Here is a 17,714-nt window from a genome sequence, read left to right as displayed (position 1 = left end):
GAAGTTGTTGACTACAGCCTTTGGTTGTATCTTCTGATATCTTTAAATTACCTTCACCTTAAGGCCTAAAGGCTGGATTTATTACCTGAGCTCAACCTGAGCTAGGCCAACATTCAAACATTTAAGTGAACCACACCGTTGTCTTCTTGTTCACAAACTGCCTCATGAATGTGACAAGCATTGAGCCCACACAAGAGATTGACTTAAAAGACAGAGACCCGAGCTTTTATTTGTAGTGTAAAAACTAAGCATCGTCTTTGTGTGGGACGTCTAATCCCAGTGTCCTCAAACGGGTACTTGTTAATTAGCAACACTGTAACTTTTTAGTACTAATAGAATTTGTTAAATTTAAACTAGAGACATTAATAAGCATAACTAGACTAGACATAACTGAGTCTCAACCATAAAAGTAAAAATACAAAAAAGTTTTTGCTGAAATACCCACTATCATGCTATCATGTTTTTACACCAACTAGTGTATTGACCCTTTGCTACCACTAGATGCCAGATAAAGGCGTCCACTTATGAGGACAACGGCTCTAAATGAAGCAGACCTAAAACGTGTCCCCATATGAGGTCGCAGGATCTCAGGAGGTTAAATGGAGAATTCAAAGTGTGAGCTTTTGGCTCAGCCTCGGTCGTATTAGCTCCTATTAGCTCATATCGGTTTAGCTTGATCATCTCACATCGACATTTTGTGTGAATTTGTCTGAAAAACTTCATAATTATGACAGTTGTTTTATTTGTTTGGTAATCCCAGGCGACTGGTACTCAGCACTTTTACAATCCAATTAAAAATACCTGTCACCATTGTCATTATTAATTGCAGGAGCTGAAGTTATGGTGTAGGCTTGAATACAAATGGGGAAGTCGAAGCTGCAGACTTGTTTTCCCCGAATTCATAACTTGACGTCACACAATCCTTATTCGCAAAACTTGGTTGCTTCAACTCCGGCGCATTATCCTCTGAGGATGAAGCTCCTTTGAGAGGCTGTCATCCCTCCAGAAAACATCTGAATATGTAACGCAGTGTTCACTTTGCATGTCATCGACTGCTGATGCTGAGGCGTGTTGTCTTCCCTCCCTGCCTTAATTGCTTCCTGAAGCCCAATTTGAAATAATTAAAAGAGATGAAGGGGTGTTGGCTGTCTGCAGAAGTCGCTCTCTATCACTTCTGCCTTCTTTCCGTATTTGCCCTGCTGCAGTAGGCAGCTGGGCGTTATGGTCCCAGCTGTCAAAGCAACTTCAGATCATCTCTCTTTCCCTCAATTCTAATTCACGTCACGCAACCATGAACACCCCCTTCCCTCCGCTCCGCTCCACCCAGCGGAGTGTGCCGTGTGCTCGAGGGTTGCTGTGAATTAAATGCACTAACTGCACGGCAAATCAGCCTGTTCACATGGTGACAAAGGTGTCACTTGGCCATCGCCACAGTGTAGAGCTCAGTGAATGACGGGGACAAATTGCAAGTAGCATTTTGTGTGATTATATTTCTCAGAAACAGGCTATTTGTCTGAGGAGATGAGCCTAAGCAGCATGTTCCTATTTTACCTAAGTGGAAAACAAATGGCCAGAAGTGCTTTAGATAATGTGTGATACTGAAACCTGAGATAGGGTTAGTTCTTTGTTTTAGCACTTTGTGAAGATATTCGGTCAGAAAATCAAGCTAGCGGCTGACATTTTTACAATGTGAAGCTACAAGAGAATGTGTTGACATTTGACAGTAGTATTACACTTTAATTGAAGCTGCCGAGCAGTTACACTTACGCAAAGTGTCAATCTTACACATTTTATTCCTGGTTGATATGACGACACCTCTCGTTTCAGGTGCTTAAAGCAAATGAGGCTTACTACGACAGGTTAGAGGCGTTTGGCATCAGCAGACGTTAGCGAGGAGAGCTGGTTTCCTGACTGGCGCTCCCATGTGTCGGCATTGTTCTGTAGTTAGGCTGCTAAAGCCCTAGTCAGGCGTGTAGAGTTTCTCTTTGTAACAGGATTTGGAACTGTGCGGCCCATGAAGGAGTTGAAACAACTGTTGCTTTTACTGAAATCATTGCCATGCAAAAAAAAAAAGACAGACGAGTCTGTGTAGGAGGCTGAAGGAGGGAGAATTTTCTGTACTTGTCCGACTGCTGAGAGACGTCCACGAGGAAACGGGTTTTGGACCAGTCACAGCTTTAAGTGGTCGGTCTGGTTCCAGTGTGTAGCTTTATCTATAAGGAGGTGCAAGTCTGGCTACACATGACAGAGTACACAGGTGTTCAGCCTGTCGCCTGCAGCTCTTCATCTAACTGATCACTGTAGCTGATCCTTCTTGTTCGAGATGCAGATGTGACTACTTTATAACAAAGGTCAGCTTACTTTTTTGTCAGTTAAATGTTTTTATTGTGAAGCTCCAGCTGTAGGAAACGTTTAGCTTGCGCCACCGATTTAACATTGTGCATTCATGCCACACACTGTATCTGTTTAGAGACATTATAACAGCAGTAATTTATGCAGAATTTTGTTCTGGGAATAAAGCCAGGACGCACAATTCATAATAATGAAAATACAACGTTCAGCCATAACATTAAAACCACAGGAAGGGAGAAGTGAATTACATTGATCTTGTGACAATACACTGTTCTGCTGGGAAACCTTTGGACCTGGCATTCAACATGTACCATCCACCTGGAACAGCCCAGACACCCTCACTCCATAGCAATGACACTCTGTGATGACACAAAAACAGTTTATGAACAACTCAAAAAAACATGAACAGCACAAAGCTTCCAAATCACTAGATCCCAAACTGATCAAGCCCCCACTAACAACATCCTGACACCACAGGACGCCCTCTGCTCAATATTAGGAAGGTGGTCATAATGTTATGCCTGTATGCTGCTACATGTGGGGTCCCATTACTTCACGGGGTAGTTATCAGTCTGTGCCTCTTCCTCCTCCAGTTGCCCAGAAGGTTGTGGCCATGAGGAAAAAGCAGCAGCTCTCTATCGGCCCATGCAAATCGCTCCCCAACTCTCCCAGCCACTCGTCGGTCCCCGCTGCATCCATCCCCTCCGTTCACATTAACCAGGTGAGATCTAAATATGCTCTCTGATCCCGCACGCCACTCCTCGTGCCGTTACGTAAAAAGCCTCTGGTTTATGTAATTGTCCTCCTGATGATTACTAACATCGTCAGTGTGGGAAATCTTGTCCACATCACGCCCATCCTAAATTGACCTGCTTTCATTCCCTGTTCTTTACAATCTCCCCCCTCCTCCTCCTCCTCCTCCTCCCCCTCCTCCTCCTCCTCCTCCTCTCTTTCCTCTGATTCTGTCGGTTCCTCTTAATCTCTCTCGCTCCCCAGGCGGCCAATGGTGGGGGTGCGTTCAGCGACTACTCCTCCTCCGTTCCCTCCACCCCCAGCATAAGTCAGCGGGAGATGCGCATTGAGACCATCGCCGCCTCCAACACACCCACGCCCATCCGCAAGCAGTCAAAGCGCCGCTCCAACATTTTCACAGTAAGTATGCGACAGCTGATGCAAAGCAACACCCACTCACACTACTAGGAGGCACGATGCCAAGCGCACTTTTTTTTTTTCCGCCAGAGGGAGACAGGTAGCTCGAAATGCATACAAAAAAAAAGCCACCTCTCCTGCCTCGGATGCAGGCAAAGACAGCGTCTTGTTCACACGGCACAATGGGCAAAGGAGAAAAAGACTAAATAAATATCTCATTCCCTGAAACGCTCCAAAAAAGTAAAAGCAAATATCAAAGATAAGCACTGTGGAAATAATAATAATAATAATAATAATAAAAAAAAACATGTTTTCATGTCCTTTTCCTTTAATAATTGGATGTAGTGAGTGCACATGGATTTAGTTTCTCATCTCACCCATAACAAACTGGGCCCTGCGCTTTTCTAAATCTTTGACCTCCCTCCCCCTACCCCTCTTATTTTTTGCTAGATCCTTTCTTTGCAGTGACTTTCCTTTTGGCAGCAGCAAGCCGCCAGTGCCACTTCTCCTACCCCACCAAGTCATTCTGAAAACCCCCACCAGACTATGGCCCCGTTTGCTAATATCGCAGTCCCCCCAGCTTCACACAGAAATGCCCAAACTTCCCACTCATCAACTTTGCTGAGTCTAGATAAATCCCTCCCCCTCACCCAACCCCCCAAAATCCACTTCAGTTCTGCCTCGCATTCGATTTTGAAGATGTAACGGCCACGCCAGTATCCCCGACCCCTGCCTGCCTGCTCTTTACCCCCGTGTCCTGTCACATTTACCCTCTGCTCTAACCGATAGCATATGTGTGCACTAACCACTCTAATTTCCTTAGCTGTCCTAAGCTTGTCTTTTACTTGTAGCCTCTTGCCCTCTTCTTCTGCCCAGCCTGCTCCCCCCTCTCTCTCCTTTCCCTTTCCACCTCTCTTCCCCCTCCTGCTCCAGCCTTCCTCTCTGCTGCTAAGCCTTCTCTAATCTCGCGTAGCCAGACCTGAGTGTCCTCAAGCTCAGGGGGGGTCTGCGGAAAAACGGAAATCGGTGCAAACCGGCAAAAAAGCAAACCAACCAGGCGTTTTCAGAATCCCAACAAACTCGGGAGTTTAGTGCTGTTATTTTCTTCTTCTTTTTTTCTTTTTTTTTCTCCAGAACTTTATGAGCTTTATGAGTCAAAGGTCAGGCTACGTGAGATTACTCTCCTTTTCTCCCTGGTGCCTCTCCCCTCTCCCCATCTTTCTCCTGTATCCCTCCTCCTGTCTTTTTCTAACTAACTCCTCCTCTAACTTTCCTATCTACTCCCTTCCCCCTATCCCTCCCCATCCTCAATTTCTCCTACCGCCTTCCTCCTGTTACCCTAGCTGCTGTGGGAGCCGCAGACTCTGTGGCCTCCGAGCAGTACAGGCTGTGTGCTAGCTCCCCTTGTTGTCTCCCTTCCCCCCCTGCTAGGTAGTGACTAACCATGTCCACCAGAGACACGATCCTCTCCCCGTCCGCGTCATGGAGATGCCGAAGCACGCCACCTACCCAGTGTGGGTGCCCGAGTGGCAAGCCGAGCGGGAGTTTCAGCTCATGACCTTCTGAGGAGCGGCGAGCCGAGGGTGGGAGGTGGGAGGGTGTGGGAGGAAAGGAGGAGGAGGAGGAGGAAGAGAAGGAGGAAGAGGAGGAAAGTTAACGGGGGCGACGTTTCTTCAGTGACACTTGAAGAGCGCGATGGGCTCAGGAGAGGAAGACTTGCAGTTCAAACCCCGCACCCGCCCGCCCCCCCTCCCCCCCTTTTTTTAATCGCCATTTTACAAAACAACAGAAAGAGAAAATATATCATCAATGCAACAATGTCGAGGACGCACCATACCGAGCTTTGGCCATTTCAACAAAATAAATTGACCTCTGTGTTACGAGATCTGTAATAGTCCTGCTAGTCACTGAGAGGATCGCAGTTTGCCACTCATGTTATCAAGCCACAGTCTTGTAAGTAGTCCATGTTGATTTTTGGGATTCCAAGACACACACGCAATGAAAGAAATTATGCCTTAATGTCACTAGTAGACAAACTCTGACAATATCAGACTCTCAGTGCAAGACACAGTCCAGAGTTAAAAGTATCGGACGTTACAAATGTTCATGGCACTGGCATTGGGACTCTTAAAATTAAGAAAAATCCTTTGCAACGTGCAGTTTATTGAGTGAAACAAATTATTATTATTGAGTTTTTATTTATTTTATTTTTTTCAGCCGCATTAAATCTGGCTCTAAAACCATCAGATCTAGTTTATTTAAAAAAAAAAAAAGCCCCTTATATTAGAAACGTTTTCTTACACTAGCTTGGCTGTTTGTTTTATTAAAGTAAGTAATTAAAACTGAAAGCTTTACACCAGAGGATCTTATCACTCTGTCTTTTCACCAATTTCATCAACCACAATCATTTCAAGCCAGTATTGACCATAACTGTCGTCGGCCACTAGGTGTCAGCACAGTACACATTATTCTTTCCTAGTGCTTCCATGGTCAATAACTTAAATGATCTGTTTTGTAACCTGTCTGTGGTGTCCTGACGTCTTCAGGCTGTCTGTCCCTTTTTGTGTTGAAAAGCACACTGTTTAGGAATCTAGATGAAAATAAGGCATTTTTTTATACTTAATTCCACCCCACTCGTTCATCCTCATCAGCTCGTTTTATTCATGTCGGCCATCCGCTGTTCCCCATTTCATTAGCTTTAGTCCCTTAATTTGCCATCGGATCGTCACGTCTGATACAAAACAAAACGACAGCAACAAAAAAATAAAAATAAAAAATAACCATTTGACACTGTTTTTTAATATTTGCAGATTTGTGCTTCTGTTTCCAACCTTTCTTCAACAAAAAGGGCTTTCCAACTCCTTCCGAATTAGAAGAGCATGATGGTTTTAAACGTAAAAAAGAGTCCCCCTGCTTTGCCAACCCTGATAGAGAGGAGGTTATTGGTTGAGGACTCGCAGCCCGTTGCTGCTTTACCCTCAGTGCTCTGTCGCATTTAGGGTAATGCATAGAACTTGCGGAGACCCGTAGGACTTTGCGCCAACCTTAAGTCGAGTCCGTTCGAGCGTCTGAGAGAGCGCTCAGACTAGACTGTCAAATATCACGACGTGAGACAGACTGTAGGGACTCTTCTGGAAATGCCCCGTCCACCCCCTTCGCCCTGCCCCCCCAACCCCCGTCGACCCTCCGCTCACATTCAGACACGCCATACAAAAACACGCTGTACAGTCAAGTCACTCTTGGAACTGTTATCCAGCCACCCAAAGGACGCAACCTTTCCTTACATGACATCACACTGCCTTTTGCCATAAATGAGGACTCAAGGACTAGAGGTGCCAAGTTTTTTCTTTTTCTTTCCTTTTTTCCCCTCCCCTTCCTTTTAGATTAACCATCAAATCGTCTGTTTATTTATTTATTTATTTATTTATTCTTTTGTTTTGTTTGATGCCTTCTTATTTTCCAGGGCGCGTTGAAGTATTGAATGGAACTGAAAATGTGGTATAACTGTATTATCATAGAGGTATTTTAGATAAGAGTGATATGGGGTTATTTTATGAAGGCCTTCATAAAAACTAGCGTAGATCGTCAGGGTGTTGAGGTGTTACAGAGAGATATTATATACTGAAACTTGCCAACAAATGAATCTGGGTTGCACCGACTTGTATGAATGTAGTTAAACTTAACAATTGCTTTTATTTATTTTATTTATTTTTCGCACATTCCGTTTTGTTTCTTCTTCTTCTTCTTCTTCTTTTTTTTTAAATTCATTTATTTATTTTCAGTTCAGGCTTGGAACAGAGATTATGAACTCTTGCATAATCGCTTTTCTATCATGAACGGATTGACAAAAAAAAAAAAACTATAGACTGCTGTATATCTTGTATTGTATTTTATTTACAATGGTACTCTATAAAAAGTACGTACATATAAGGAATATATGAAATAATGCCTTTATTGTCCATCCTATATTTTGTGGGAACTGCAATGTTTGGCTCAATCTGTTGAATATTTTGAAGTGAATTTGTGACTTGCTTTGTATGGTGTCTGTATAGAAGCTAAACAAGTCATCATTAAAGGAAAAAAAAATAAAATGTTGGAAAAAATATAAACACCAGAGTTGGTTTACTTGAACTCAGACTCTACCTCTACTCCATTGGTGACTGGACATTTCTCATGTTCTGAGTGAGACCATTACACACTCATGTCTGTCCCTGCCTGTACCTCATCCCTTTATTTGTGTCGGGGTGGGAAGGTTATGATTAAATGATTTATTGTAATGTAAATTTTTTTTTCACTGTCTGACCATTTTTCCCTACGCAGGTTAAATTCCTTGTCTTTTGATGGTTGAACTGTTTGCAGAATGGGTTTTATGTCCTGGCAGGTTTCGCAGGTTGGACGTTGGAGGAAGCTTCTTGTGCCTTCTTTTAAAATAACCATTTTCCCTTCTCTCCTCTCTAACCTGATAATAACCTTAACGTATTTATCGTGTTACGAAAGCCCTTATCACTGTGACCTTATGAAAGGCACAGGTGATCCTACACCTTGTAGAGCAGCAGTTGGTCTGCAGGTGCACTAAGGGCCCGATCTCTGGGTTTCAAACAGAGGGAAGGACCCCCCCTCCCGCCCAAACAAAAGGGTTTCAGGGCTGAGTCATGACTCAATGTGTGGTCGTCCTTGGTCTCCTTTGTGTTGAGATGTGTCTAGTGTGGTCTTGGTTTGGTCTCCTTTTTGATTTTCTTTTCCTTTTTAACTTGCACGTCGGTGTTACTGCTGTTTGTTGCGCTGGTCTGCTTGTCTGTTAATTTGGAGCTTCTTTTTTGAGACTTTTATTTTGCAAACGCCGAGTTTTTTCCTCCTCCACGAAACGCTCACAAACACAAGCCTCCCCCTCTGACCCGCAGTCTCGCTCTCTCTCACTCTCTCCCTCACACACACCTCAACAAACCCAACTACACCCAAACCCTCCCACACCTCGCACCGATCCCACCCTGCCTTATCTGTGGTGTGCCGCTGCAGTTTCTGACTGACTCTCTTGTTTTCTTGCAGTCACGGAAAGCCAGTGAGCAGGCAAAGAGCGTTGACAGTAAAACAGACAGCATAGGCAGTGGGAGGGCCATACCTATCAAACAGGTAAGCAGTTTTACACATCGTTTTCCTACATTCCCCATAATTCCCTGGGTAAGTATAAATATTTCTAATGTCAAGAGATGTTATTTTCTTCCTTACTTTCATTGTTAAAAAGGTTTAATCTCATTAGATATGTTGTGTAGACCATTGAGTTTAATAGTTCTCGAAAAGTTGTGTCTAAATCTGACCACTAGATGGCGGCATAGCGCAATTAAATAAAAGCCTCAACTCCCACAAGTGCACACGCTACTACTATAGAGATATGTTCACTTATCAAATAAAAATATATATTCTTATAAGAGATTTTGATAGATTAGCATATTTGTGACCCAATACAGTGCTTAAATTAACATGTTCACGTTACTTTTCTTTATGTTTTCTATCACGCAAATGAACATAATTTTGTATATAATTGAATTGTTTTAAAACGAACAGATAAAGTTATGACAGCGACAGAAAGCACAATTCGTATGCATTTTAATGTGTCAGTCAATTTGGGAGACGTTTACAATAATAAAATATTAATTTTAGTTTAGTGCACATTTTGTTGTTATAATTATTATTGCTTGTAATTGTGCATAGGTGGTATTTTTGCATTAAAGTTTCATCCGTGCATATCCATGTGATGGAGTCAAGCAGCCGTAATCAGCTAAAAATGCAATTAGACATCCTCATTAGCTTTAATGTCCTGGTTGTTGATGAGTTTATGTTATAGTCTGAACATACACACACAACTAAAGGCTTAATTGATATTCATTTTTTTCATTCAAGAATTTTTTGTGTGTGTATGTCTGTATGTATATATATATATATATGTGTGTATTTTTTATTTTTTTTTCCAAACAATGTGCCATTATTATTTTCCTTATGATGTCCCTTAAATATTGCACTAAGTACTGACCAGTTGCACACAGAGGTGGCGAACACCGAATTAAACGTCTTAGTGGGGAACGTTTCTAAAGGAACCCAACGAGAAGTAATTGACACATTGATTAGTAATCACTCATGATTATACGAGGGCTTTTGAAAATGGGTCAGCATCCTCGCATTATCCTCTTTACCTGCAAATGACAGAAGATAATGTCCTTCTTTTGAAAACGTCGCTCATTCTCCTCGGAAGAAAATTGCCAAGGCTTTTGGTCCAGCTGAAATAATGGCAGGGTGACGCTTCCGAGCCGCCTCGCTCAATCAGAACACATCTCTTTGTATTTGTAACAGACACGGTATCTGTCACAGACGACTCTTGTCTGCGCGTGATGATGGCGGGCGGTCGGGTAATAGATGAAACGGTCCGTGTTGTTGAGAAATTCAAAAAGAAAAACAACCCCCCAAAAAAAAAAAAAAAAAAAACTTTTTGTCTATTTTATTAAGATGATAAAAGTTGAAATTATGGTTCAGTTCAGTTCACCGTGTCTTTAAAACAGCCAACAATAGTTTCAACGAAAACACAGGAATTTAATACTTTATAAGGGGTCGCTCCCTGCAAACATGTCATTTCTGTTTGATGCCAGTATTTTTTTTTTTTTTTTGTTTTTTTTTGGAGGTCTCTCTAAATTCCCTGCAGAAGCCGGTGAGTCTGCAGGTGAGAAGGAGGTTGTTTTATTTATTTTTTTTATTAATTTTTGCCAATTAAACAGAATCCCCCCTTCTTATCCAACACATTATAGGGAGCTCCCTCCAAAAGTCTAGGGACTGTTTCCTAGAGTATCGTGGCAACTTTTGACAAGATAACCCCCCTCCCTTTTCTTTATCTACATCTAAAGTTTTTTTTTTTTTCTTTTTTTTTTTTTTTTAGAGGGGGCAGTTTCAGATGTGGTGGGAGGGATGAAAGAGGAGGGGGAGCTAGCTGATCTCCAGGCCAGTCAAATGCACAATCAAGGAGATCAAAGTATCAATGCAGCTTAATTACCACTCCCCCCACCACCACCACCACCTCCTCCACCCCCATCAGGCCAAATTACACATCACCCCCCCCCCCCCACATCCCTGCCCCATCTATAAAAATACTCAGTGGAGGACAACAATGCGCTCACTGCTGAGGAGTCGCCAGCAGCTCTTCACCAGTGGTCGCATTCTTGCCCCCACCCCACCCCACCCAACATACACACACACTTTTTTTTTCTCCCCCCGGTGTGTCACAAAGGGCCGGCCTATCAGTCAGCCGCGGTGGCAGGATGCAGCTTTTCTCCTGCTCCTCTTACAAAAGGAGAGAAAGACACCGTCTCCTCTGTGTAGATATGACAATTGTGCGGACACAAGAGAGCGCATCTGACCATCGGCCCGTTCCCTTATGGCGCACAGGCAGGCTCACCTCGCACTCACTCGCCTCCTTTGTGCGCGTGTTTGTGTGCGTCTGCATAGACACATGTTGCCCCCCCCCCCCCCCTTTTTTTTTTTTTTTACTTTTGTTTTAAAACTATCACACTGAAGACCCCACCGCCCGATCCGCTGTGACAAATGATCTCAAATGGCACGTCGCGCCTCCCAATTATTTCCAAAGTGATATGCTTCACGGATGTCGTGCGTCTATAAAACGAGGGGAAAAGGCAGATTTTCACGTGATTGTCTGAGCCGTACTTATTGATCTGCTTCACGGCTCTGATAAATAATATGAAGCTCCGCGCTGATGGCGCGTATGGATCTGTGTATGCTCCAGCACGGCTCCGAGACGAGCAACATATTTGCTTGTAAAACATGCATTATAAAGTTGCCAGAGGCCCTTTGACCGCATCATTTGCTCTGTATGATTAGGGAGACATTTGAAAACTGTTTACAGTTCTTCTATTGACTAAATTGACAAGAGTCTGGGCAGTCAGCGACTCATCGATTAAAGGACACAGAGCCCGAGTATAATCACCCACAAAATAATGGACAACTCATATTTTCCAAAAGATTAACAGTCTAAATATTCATTTAATTGCATGATTTCCACTTTTATGTCTGTCTTTGTAATAAAAACGACAGCCATGTGATGTTTTTTTTATTATTATTATTATTATTAAGTGAGCAACTAATGGTCGAGTCTTTAAAAAGTATTAGCCTTCAGAAACGCAGTAAAGCTGGTCCGTGTCATGCGTAGTTTTAGCTTCGATTTGCAGAAATAGTCATTTTAGGATAACATCTGTATCATGAGTGTTTTAGATGATGAAGAGCCGACTCGAGGCTTTGATTCACACCAGCTACAAACAGGCTGGTTAACCAAGGAGATGTGAAGCCCGTACCCTTGAGTCTCACCCAGCATGCATCCAAAACTCCCCCTCAGATGAATCGGTTCGGATTAGGATGATTGTCGGCAAACAGCCTGGTGCCCGGGTCACCGAGGGTCAGCCCTTCCTGATGTGTTAATCAGGATTAAGGCCTGCAGGATGGTCCTGACTAGCAAAACACTACCCCTCTGACCCACTCCCCTTTTTTTTTTTTTTTTTTTTTTTTTTTTGTTGTCGCCTCACACACACATACACACATACACACATAGGGGCCTGGCTGTAAAAGCACAAACATTGCCCCGGCTTAATCCCCTAATTAAGCGTGCCCCTCCTCACTATTTAACCCCAGAGAGCCTCCTGGCCCTTGCACTCAGCAGCGTTTGGTCACCTCCAGCAGAGGAACTGCATTGTTTACCAGTGGATTTACTCAGCAGATAAGGAAACCATCTGAGGCCCTAAAAGGCCCCAGAAGATAAAGTAGAATAGAATAAGAGCCGAGTGGGCTTTGAAGAGGGGAGATCACACTCTCTAATCCCCGGATTGAAGGGTCTTCCAGAGTTCAGCGTGTTATGTGTATGAATGCGAGGAGGAGGTCTGGCAAATTGGATTGTCTCTCTTTCTGAAAGGCCCCTGTGCCTGAGGAACTCGGGAGGTTCAGATGGTCACGACAGAAACGCAACTTTGGGAGGGAAAGGGAAGATTCGTTGCATTAATGTTTTCATGATTTAATCCGTTCTAATTGTCGCATGTGATTGTGTTCGATTTATGTTCTCCATGTCACCGCCGCCGCCACAGACCTTTAGCAACAACGACAGCACTGTTTTATGGTATTTAACGTCCATAATGGCTCATGTCATCAACATGCTGCTCCGAGAGGAACATATGCTCACCGTGATGCCTTGTCTCTTACAGGGAATCCTTCTGAAGCGAAGTGGCAAATCCCTCAACAAGGAGTGGAAAAAGAAATATGTCACACTGTGCGATAATGGCGTCCTCACTTACCACCCCAGTTTACATGTGAGTCTCGAACCACCCAACCCCTCCCACCCCTCCACCCTTCTTCCCTTCTTCCCATTTCTTTTCCAATCGCTTTTATGGGCTTGTTGCACTACTGTTTGTACTCGAGGGTGCTGCCGGAGGTTTTAATGCAGGACTTTTTCAACCGCTGAGTGCGATTCTCTTGATGCGATTACATTTACCACCGTTTGCTGTGTGGAACTGGATTACAAGCGCACTTGATTTCTGCAGAGACTTATTGCGGTGTATAATGGCCGTATTAGACTTTAAGCTCAGCGTTAAAAAACCGAGCGTCCTAGTGGTCATCTCCGCCCACCCTGTGGTGAGCATCCACGGCGATGGCTTAATGGAGACATGGCTGTGCTGCTGCGTGCCCGCCGCGCCCGGACTCCACGCTGGCTTGTATTTATAATGGTTCTCACCGCATGGCAGCAGAGCCTGACCAGCCTCCCACATCCATCTTTGTCAGGATCCCGCTGGGCCGCTAATACCTCTTAAACACTCGGCTGGCTGGCAGCAGACAGCTCGGGAGCCGGGCGCTACGCTCAGATATGCCCGTCTCTGCCCTCCGACTCCCTCCGTCAGTCTCTGATTCCGCCCGCCCCGCGTTTAGCACACGCGCGTGCGGCGGCTAGGTAAAACCAGAGGTATCGGCAGCGCCTCGGGTCTAATAAGACGGCTCAAACTTTGAAAAAGACGGCCCAACAGTTGGACGTGAACCTTGCGCGTGGCCTTGTTGCGCTGACAGTGTGTTAGCGGTTTAATTTACAAGCAGTTATTAGCAGAGCAGTGGCGGGCTACAGTGATGTATGTAATTGACTGAAGAGGCTATCTCCCGATCATTACAGCTATTACAGGTCACGGGGGCCAATCTATGAATCTATGAACGTGTTGACTTACAGAAGGAGGTGAAATAAGGCAGACAGTAACATTAGCGGGGTAACAGCTCAAGCTCAGTTTGAGCAATGAAGCGGAGCAGGAGTAAGAACGGGGGGGAAAAAAACAATGGGGGAAGAGAGAGATTGAGGAAAGGAGAGATAAGGGAGGGAGGGAAGCAGCGCCAGAGTGGAAGAGGGGAACCTTTAATTTCGCAGTCAGCCAAGCCATCCACACAATCACCTTCTGTTAATTCTATCTGCTACATCAATTAAATTGTTTGTAGAAACTAATTGAATGTGGCTTAATCACACATCTTAATAGCTTTGCACGCTTCGATCTGGCTGTTAATTCCAGCAATAAAATGAAATGAGAGCGCTCACTGGGTAATTAGCGAGGAGGCTTGGGAAAGAAATGAGTGCTTTATGACACGGTAATAAAGCAGAGGAGCCGGTGGGGGGACGGCAAAGGCCGAGCTCGCCCCTATCTGGGTCTTTTTCTGCTGAGCCCAATGATTTTCACCTTGGCTTGCCACATTTGGGCGGTAGTCGCTCTAAACCAAATCAAATGGCCAAATTGAAAGGGAATGAGACAGTTTGCATTCATTAAGCCTAACATCTCGCTATTTGGAGCGACGGCGTGGGCACAGGTGATGCATAATGGCTTTACAATCATTTTTCCACTATCACACAAGCTTAGTGGAAGGTCCGAGATGGGTTGTGACTAATGGGGATGGAAATTGAATCGTCTTTTAATTTGTTTTTCCTCCATAATTCCTGGATTCTTGTTGGTCCACTGTGTATAATCAAGTGCCTGAATTATTTGGTAATATTTGGACTCCTGCTTGTGTCGAGTGCAGACTGCTCGCTGCTCTTATTTATTTATTTATTTATTTATTTTTTCTTAACTTTCCGCAGGACTACATGCAGAACGTGCATGGGAAAGAGATCGACTTGCTGAGGACGACCGTCAAGGTGCCCGGGAAGCGGCCGCCCAGAGCAGTTGCCACCGTTGCACCAACTGCGAGTCCCAAAACCAATGGTCTGACCAAGGACCGCAGCACCTTGCAGCTGGGCATAGGGAACACAGGTCTGCACCCCATTAAAAGTCTACAGTCTACCAAATTTATGGCTATAGTACTTCCGTACTTTCTTTAGAAGTTTTATTTAAAAAAATAATCTTTTAATCAAATATCTATATATCTACATATCTACATATGTATATATATATATACATATATATATATTTGGTTACTTGTAGTACCCAACACAGATTGATTAGTAGCTTCAAGTTTTGTTTTTTCACATTGATTGATTTTCTGTATTTCTGATTTTTGTATCACACTAATGTTAGGGTTCAGGATATAGGTCTTCAACAGGGGGTCCGCGACCCCTAGGGGGTCCGTGGAGGCACTATAGAGTGGTCATTAAATCTTTGGTTGATTAGAAATTTTTTATATATTTTTTCATTTTCCTCCACAAATTTAAATTTCTTTAAATTAACATTAGTCCAACATATTTTAGTAAAGGGATAACAGATTGTTTAATATCGAATTCAAAATGATAATAATAATGTATATTTATAAAAAGCACTAGGCCGAGTTTAATATAGAACACATATAGTAGATAGGGGGTTCCTACTAATCTCATATCAGTTTGGCCTGGAAAAGGCCTGGTTTAGGATGTTTAAATTAATTTGAAGATTAGGCTTTCATAATGTCAAAGTCATTATCTGTTTTCCAAACCAAACAATTAAAAAATCGACTGATGGGGAAAAAAAAGTGTCAAAAAGTTGGGTAGCGTACTGTTTGCTAAATGTTAGTTAGCACAACATAATGATTATGATCACTTATTTAAAACGTGTGGACGCGGAAGCTAAGTGTAAAAGACATACAGTAATCACAGGTAATGTACATAAAATGCAAATGAGTCTCTCATTGCTGTGCTAATTCCACACTGTCCTCTGATTAATCATAAAAATGGCTCCCAACAGGTTAATTATCTACATTGTGTATGTTTGATTCATGCAAATTAGCTGCCTCCTTTTATACACAGTGACGACTTAATGAACGTCTATGACAAATCTATTAATTCTCTGGGTTTCTAGAGGGAATTTGAAGTCGTTTTTGAACATGTTTCACACGTGCTTGTTTGTTCATCCTGGTATGTTCAGTCGCTGTGTCGCTGACCTAGATATTTTTCATCCAACCAAAAAAAAAAAAAAGAAAACAGTTTGGTCCTGACCATCACAGCCAGGATTTCTCCACCTTCAGGTTTAAAAATAGTGCTCATCTCCCCGCGAGCTGAGCCTCGAGAGGCTGCACAGAGTCTGGCAGGCGCATAGAGGGGAAGCCAGTGATTGGATTTAGGGGTTAGGATTAAGAGTAATTAATACTAATTAGCAAAGCGATCCCCGGAGGGAGGCGGGGTCCTTCATCAGCTGTGAAATGGGCACAGTGTTTCCATCACTCAGGCTCCAGATAGAGTGGGTTCGGCACCGGAGACGGGTCAGCGGGGAGCGTCAGGACGGTCCAGGCAGGTTGTTGTTAAACGTGGCGAAGGTGCTTCCTCTGCTATGTAGGTCAGTCAGGAGTTTAGAGAGCGCAGGACGTTGGATCAAGGTTGTGTCGTCCCACAAACTGTTAAAAACAGGCCAGAGTTTTGTGAAAACGGCGCCAACTGAGTTTTTGTTTTCTTTCCCGGTTCCCTCTTTTTCTCCCCACTTCCTTTAACACTGTTGTTTTCTCATGGCGCTCGTTTTCTCGGAAAAAGACTCCTTGATGACAGATTCCCAAGATTTTCCGTTGCCATCCATTTCTGCATCAGGGAACAATGTGAGGAAGATTTGCCTTAATCTCCACTTAGGAAAAGAAAGGTTACAAATCACATCAGGTCTCTCTCCGGGTGGAGGACCCTCTTCTGATTATGCGATCGGGATTTTGATTTCATTAGACATGCAATTGATGAAGGGAACAAAGGGGTAATTTTTCATTCACGGCGTCCAAATCACAAGCCTTGTCTTTGCCTTTGGTAATTCATTCATTCCTTAGATCTAAAGACCTTTATAATCACTGGGAGAGAAGAGGGATGGCGATGGAGGGAAGGAGGGGCGGAGAGGATGGGGGAGATGGGAAGATGAAGAGAGGGTTTGAGAAGACGGAGAGTGAATGTGAGGACGCATGCGCCCCGCGAGTCTCTGCCGAGCGGCCAGGTTTAATTCCTTCGCTGGGTGCTGAGCGGAACCGTTTTAAATATGATCCTCCCCGTTAACGTGCGTCCTGCCGTGTCACCGGCGACAGATACATTGTATCAAAGTATTAATGGGCCCAGTCACTTTTAATCAATCCTGCAGGGAGAGGGAGGGAGACGTTTCTCTACATAAGGAAGATTTCAGTAAAGCGTTTTGTTCTCTCCTGAGTCTGCAGCACAGTTTGTGTTCAGATCATGTTGAACCAATACAAACCAATATCATTGTCAGGTCCGTTGTCGCTGCTATGGATGCTCAGTTTTCTTAGCTTATAAGCTAAGGAAGCCTTTTATCAACCAAACGGGTCCTTTAGAATAGATTTTACACAGTTTTTAAATACTAATAATTATATATAATTGAATATTGTTTGACTAGAGACACTGCCTAAACATTGAGGATCTAGTTTGCAAAACTACAGTGTTAAAACGTTTGAGTGACTTGTGATGCGACTGGCGGACGCAGCATTACAAGTGGAGGCGGTTGTGTTGGGGTGGGAGGGGGGGCGGCGTCCGTCGTGATGATGGCGGCGGCGGTGGATTACACAGCCCTCAGATGATGTGTTGCCCGGCCCACATTAGCATGAATGCTTCATTATCTCACTACTTGTACATAATGGCAACAACTCCACGGAGGGGTCAGGCCTCGTCACGGCTCATCAGCCCACTGACGGCCCCGGCCTAAAGAGAAATGAGAGGAAAGGCTGCGCTGCTCCCCGCTAATCCATCGCCTCTACTTAACACC

At 43.9% G+C, this 17,714-nt stretch overlaps 1 protein-coding gene across 3 annotated transcripts in view; it reads left to right on the top strand.

The window, feature by feature from the left end:
• The window catches only part of agap3 (ArfGAP with GTPase domain, ankyrin repeat and PH domain 3), a 114,713-nt gene that overhangs the window by 61,375 nt on the left and 35,624 nt on the right, over window positions 1-17,714 (top strand). For all 3 annotated transcript variants that reach the window (XM_047588850.1, XM_047588851.1, XM_047588849.1), the window contains exons 7-11: window positions 2,946-3,073; window positions 3,349-3,504; window positions 8,548-8,631; window positions 12,747-12,851; window positions 14,645-14,816. In XM_047588850.1, the coding sequence (XP_047444806.1) occupies window positions 2,946-3,073; window positions 3,349-3,504; window positions 8,548-8,631; window positions 12,747-12,851; window positions 14,645-14,816 (645 nt within the window). The remainder of the gene's footprint in view (window positions 1-2,945; window positions 3,074-3,348; window positions 3,505-8,547; window positions 8,632-12,746; window positions 12,852-14,644; window positions 14,817-17,714) is intronic.

This window comes from Mugil cephalus, chromosome 7, assembly GCF_022458985.1.
Source record: "Mugil cephalus isolate CIBA_MC_2020 chromosome 7, CIBA_Mcephalus_1.1, whole genome shotgun sequence".
Taxonomy (NCBI): domain Eukaryota; kingdom Metazoa; phylum Chordata; class Actinopteri; order Mugiliformes; family Mugilidae; genus Mugil; species Mugil cephalus.
This window is presented reverse-complemented; position numbering and strand designations above follow the sequence as displayed.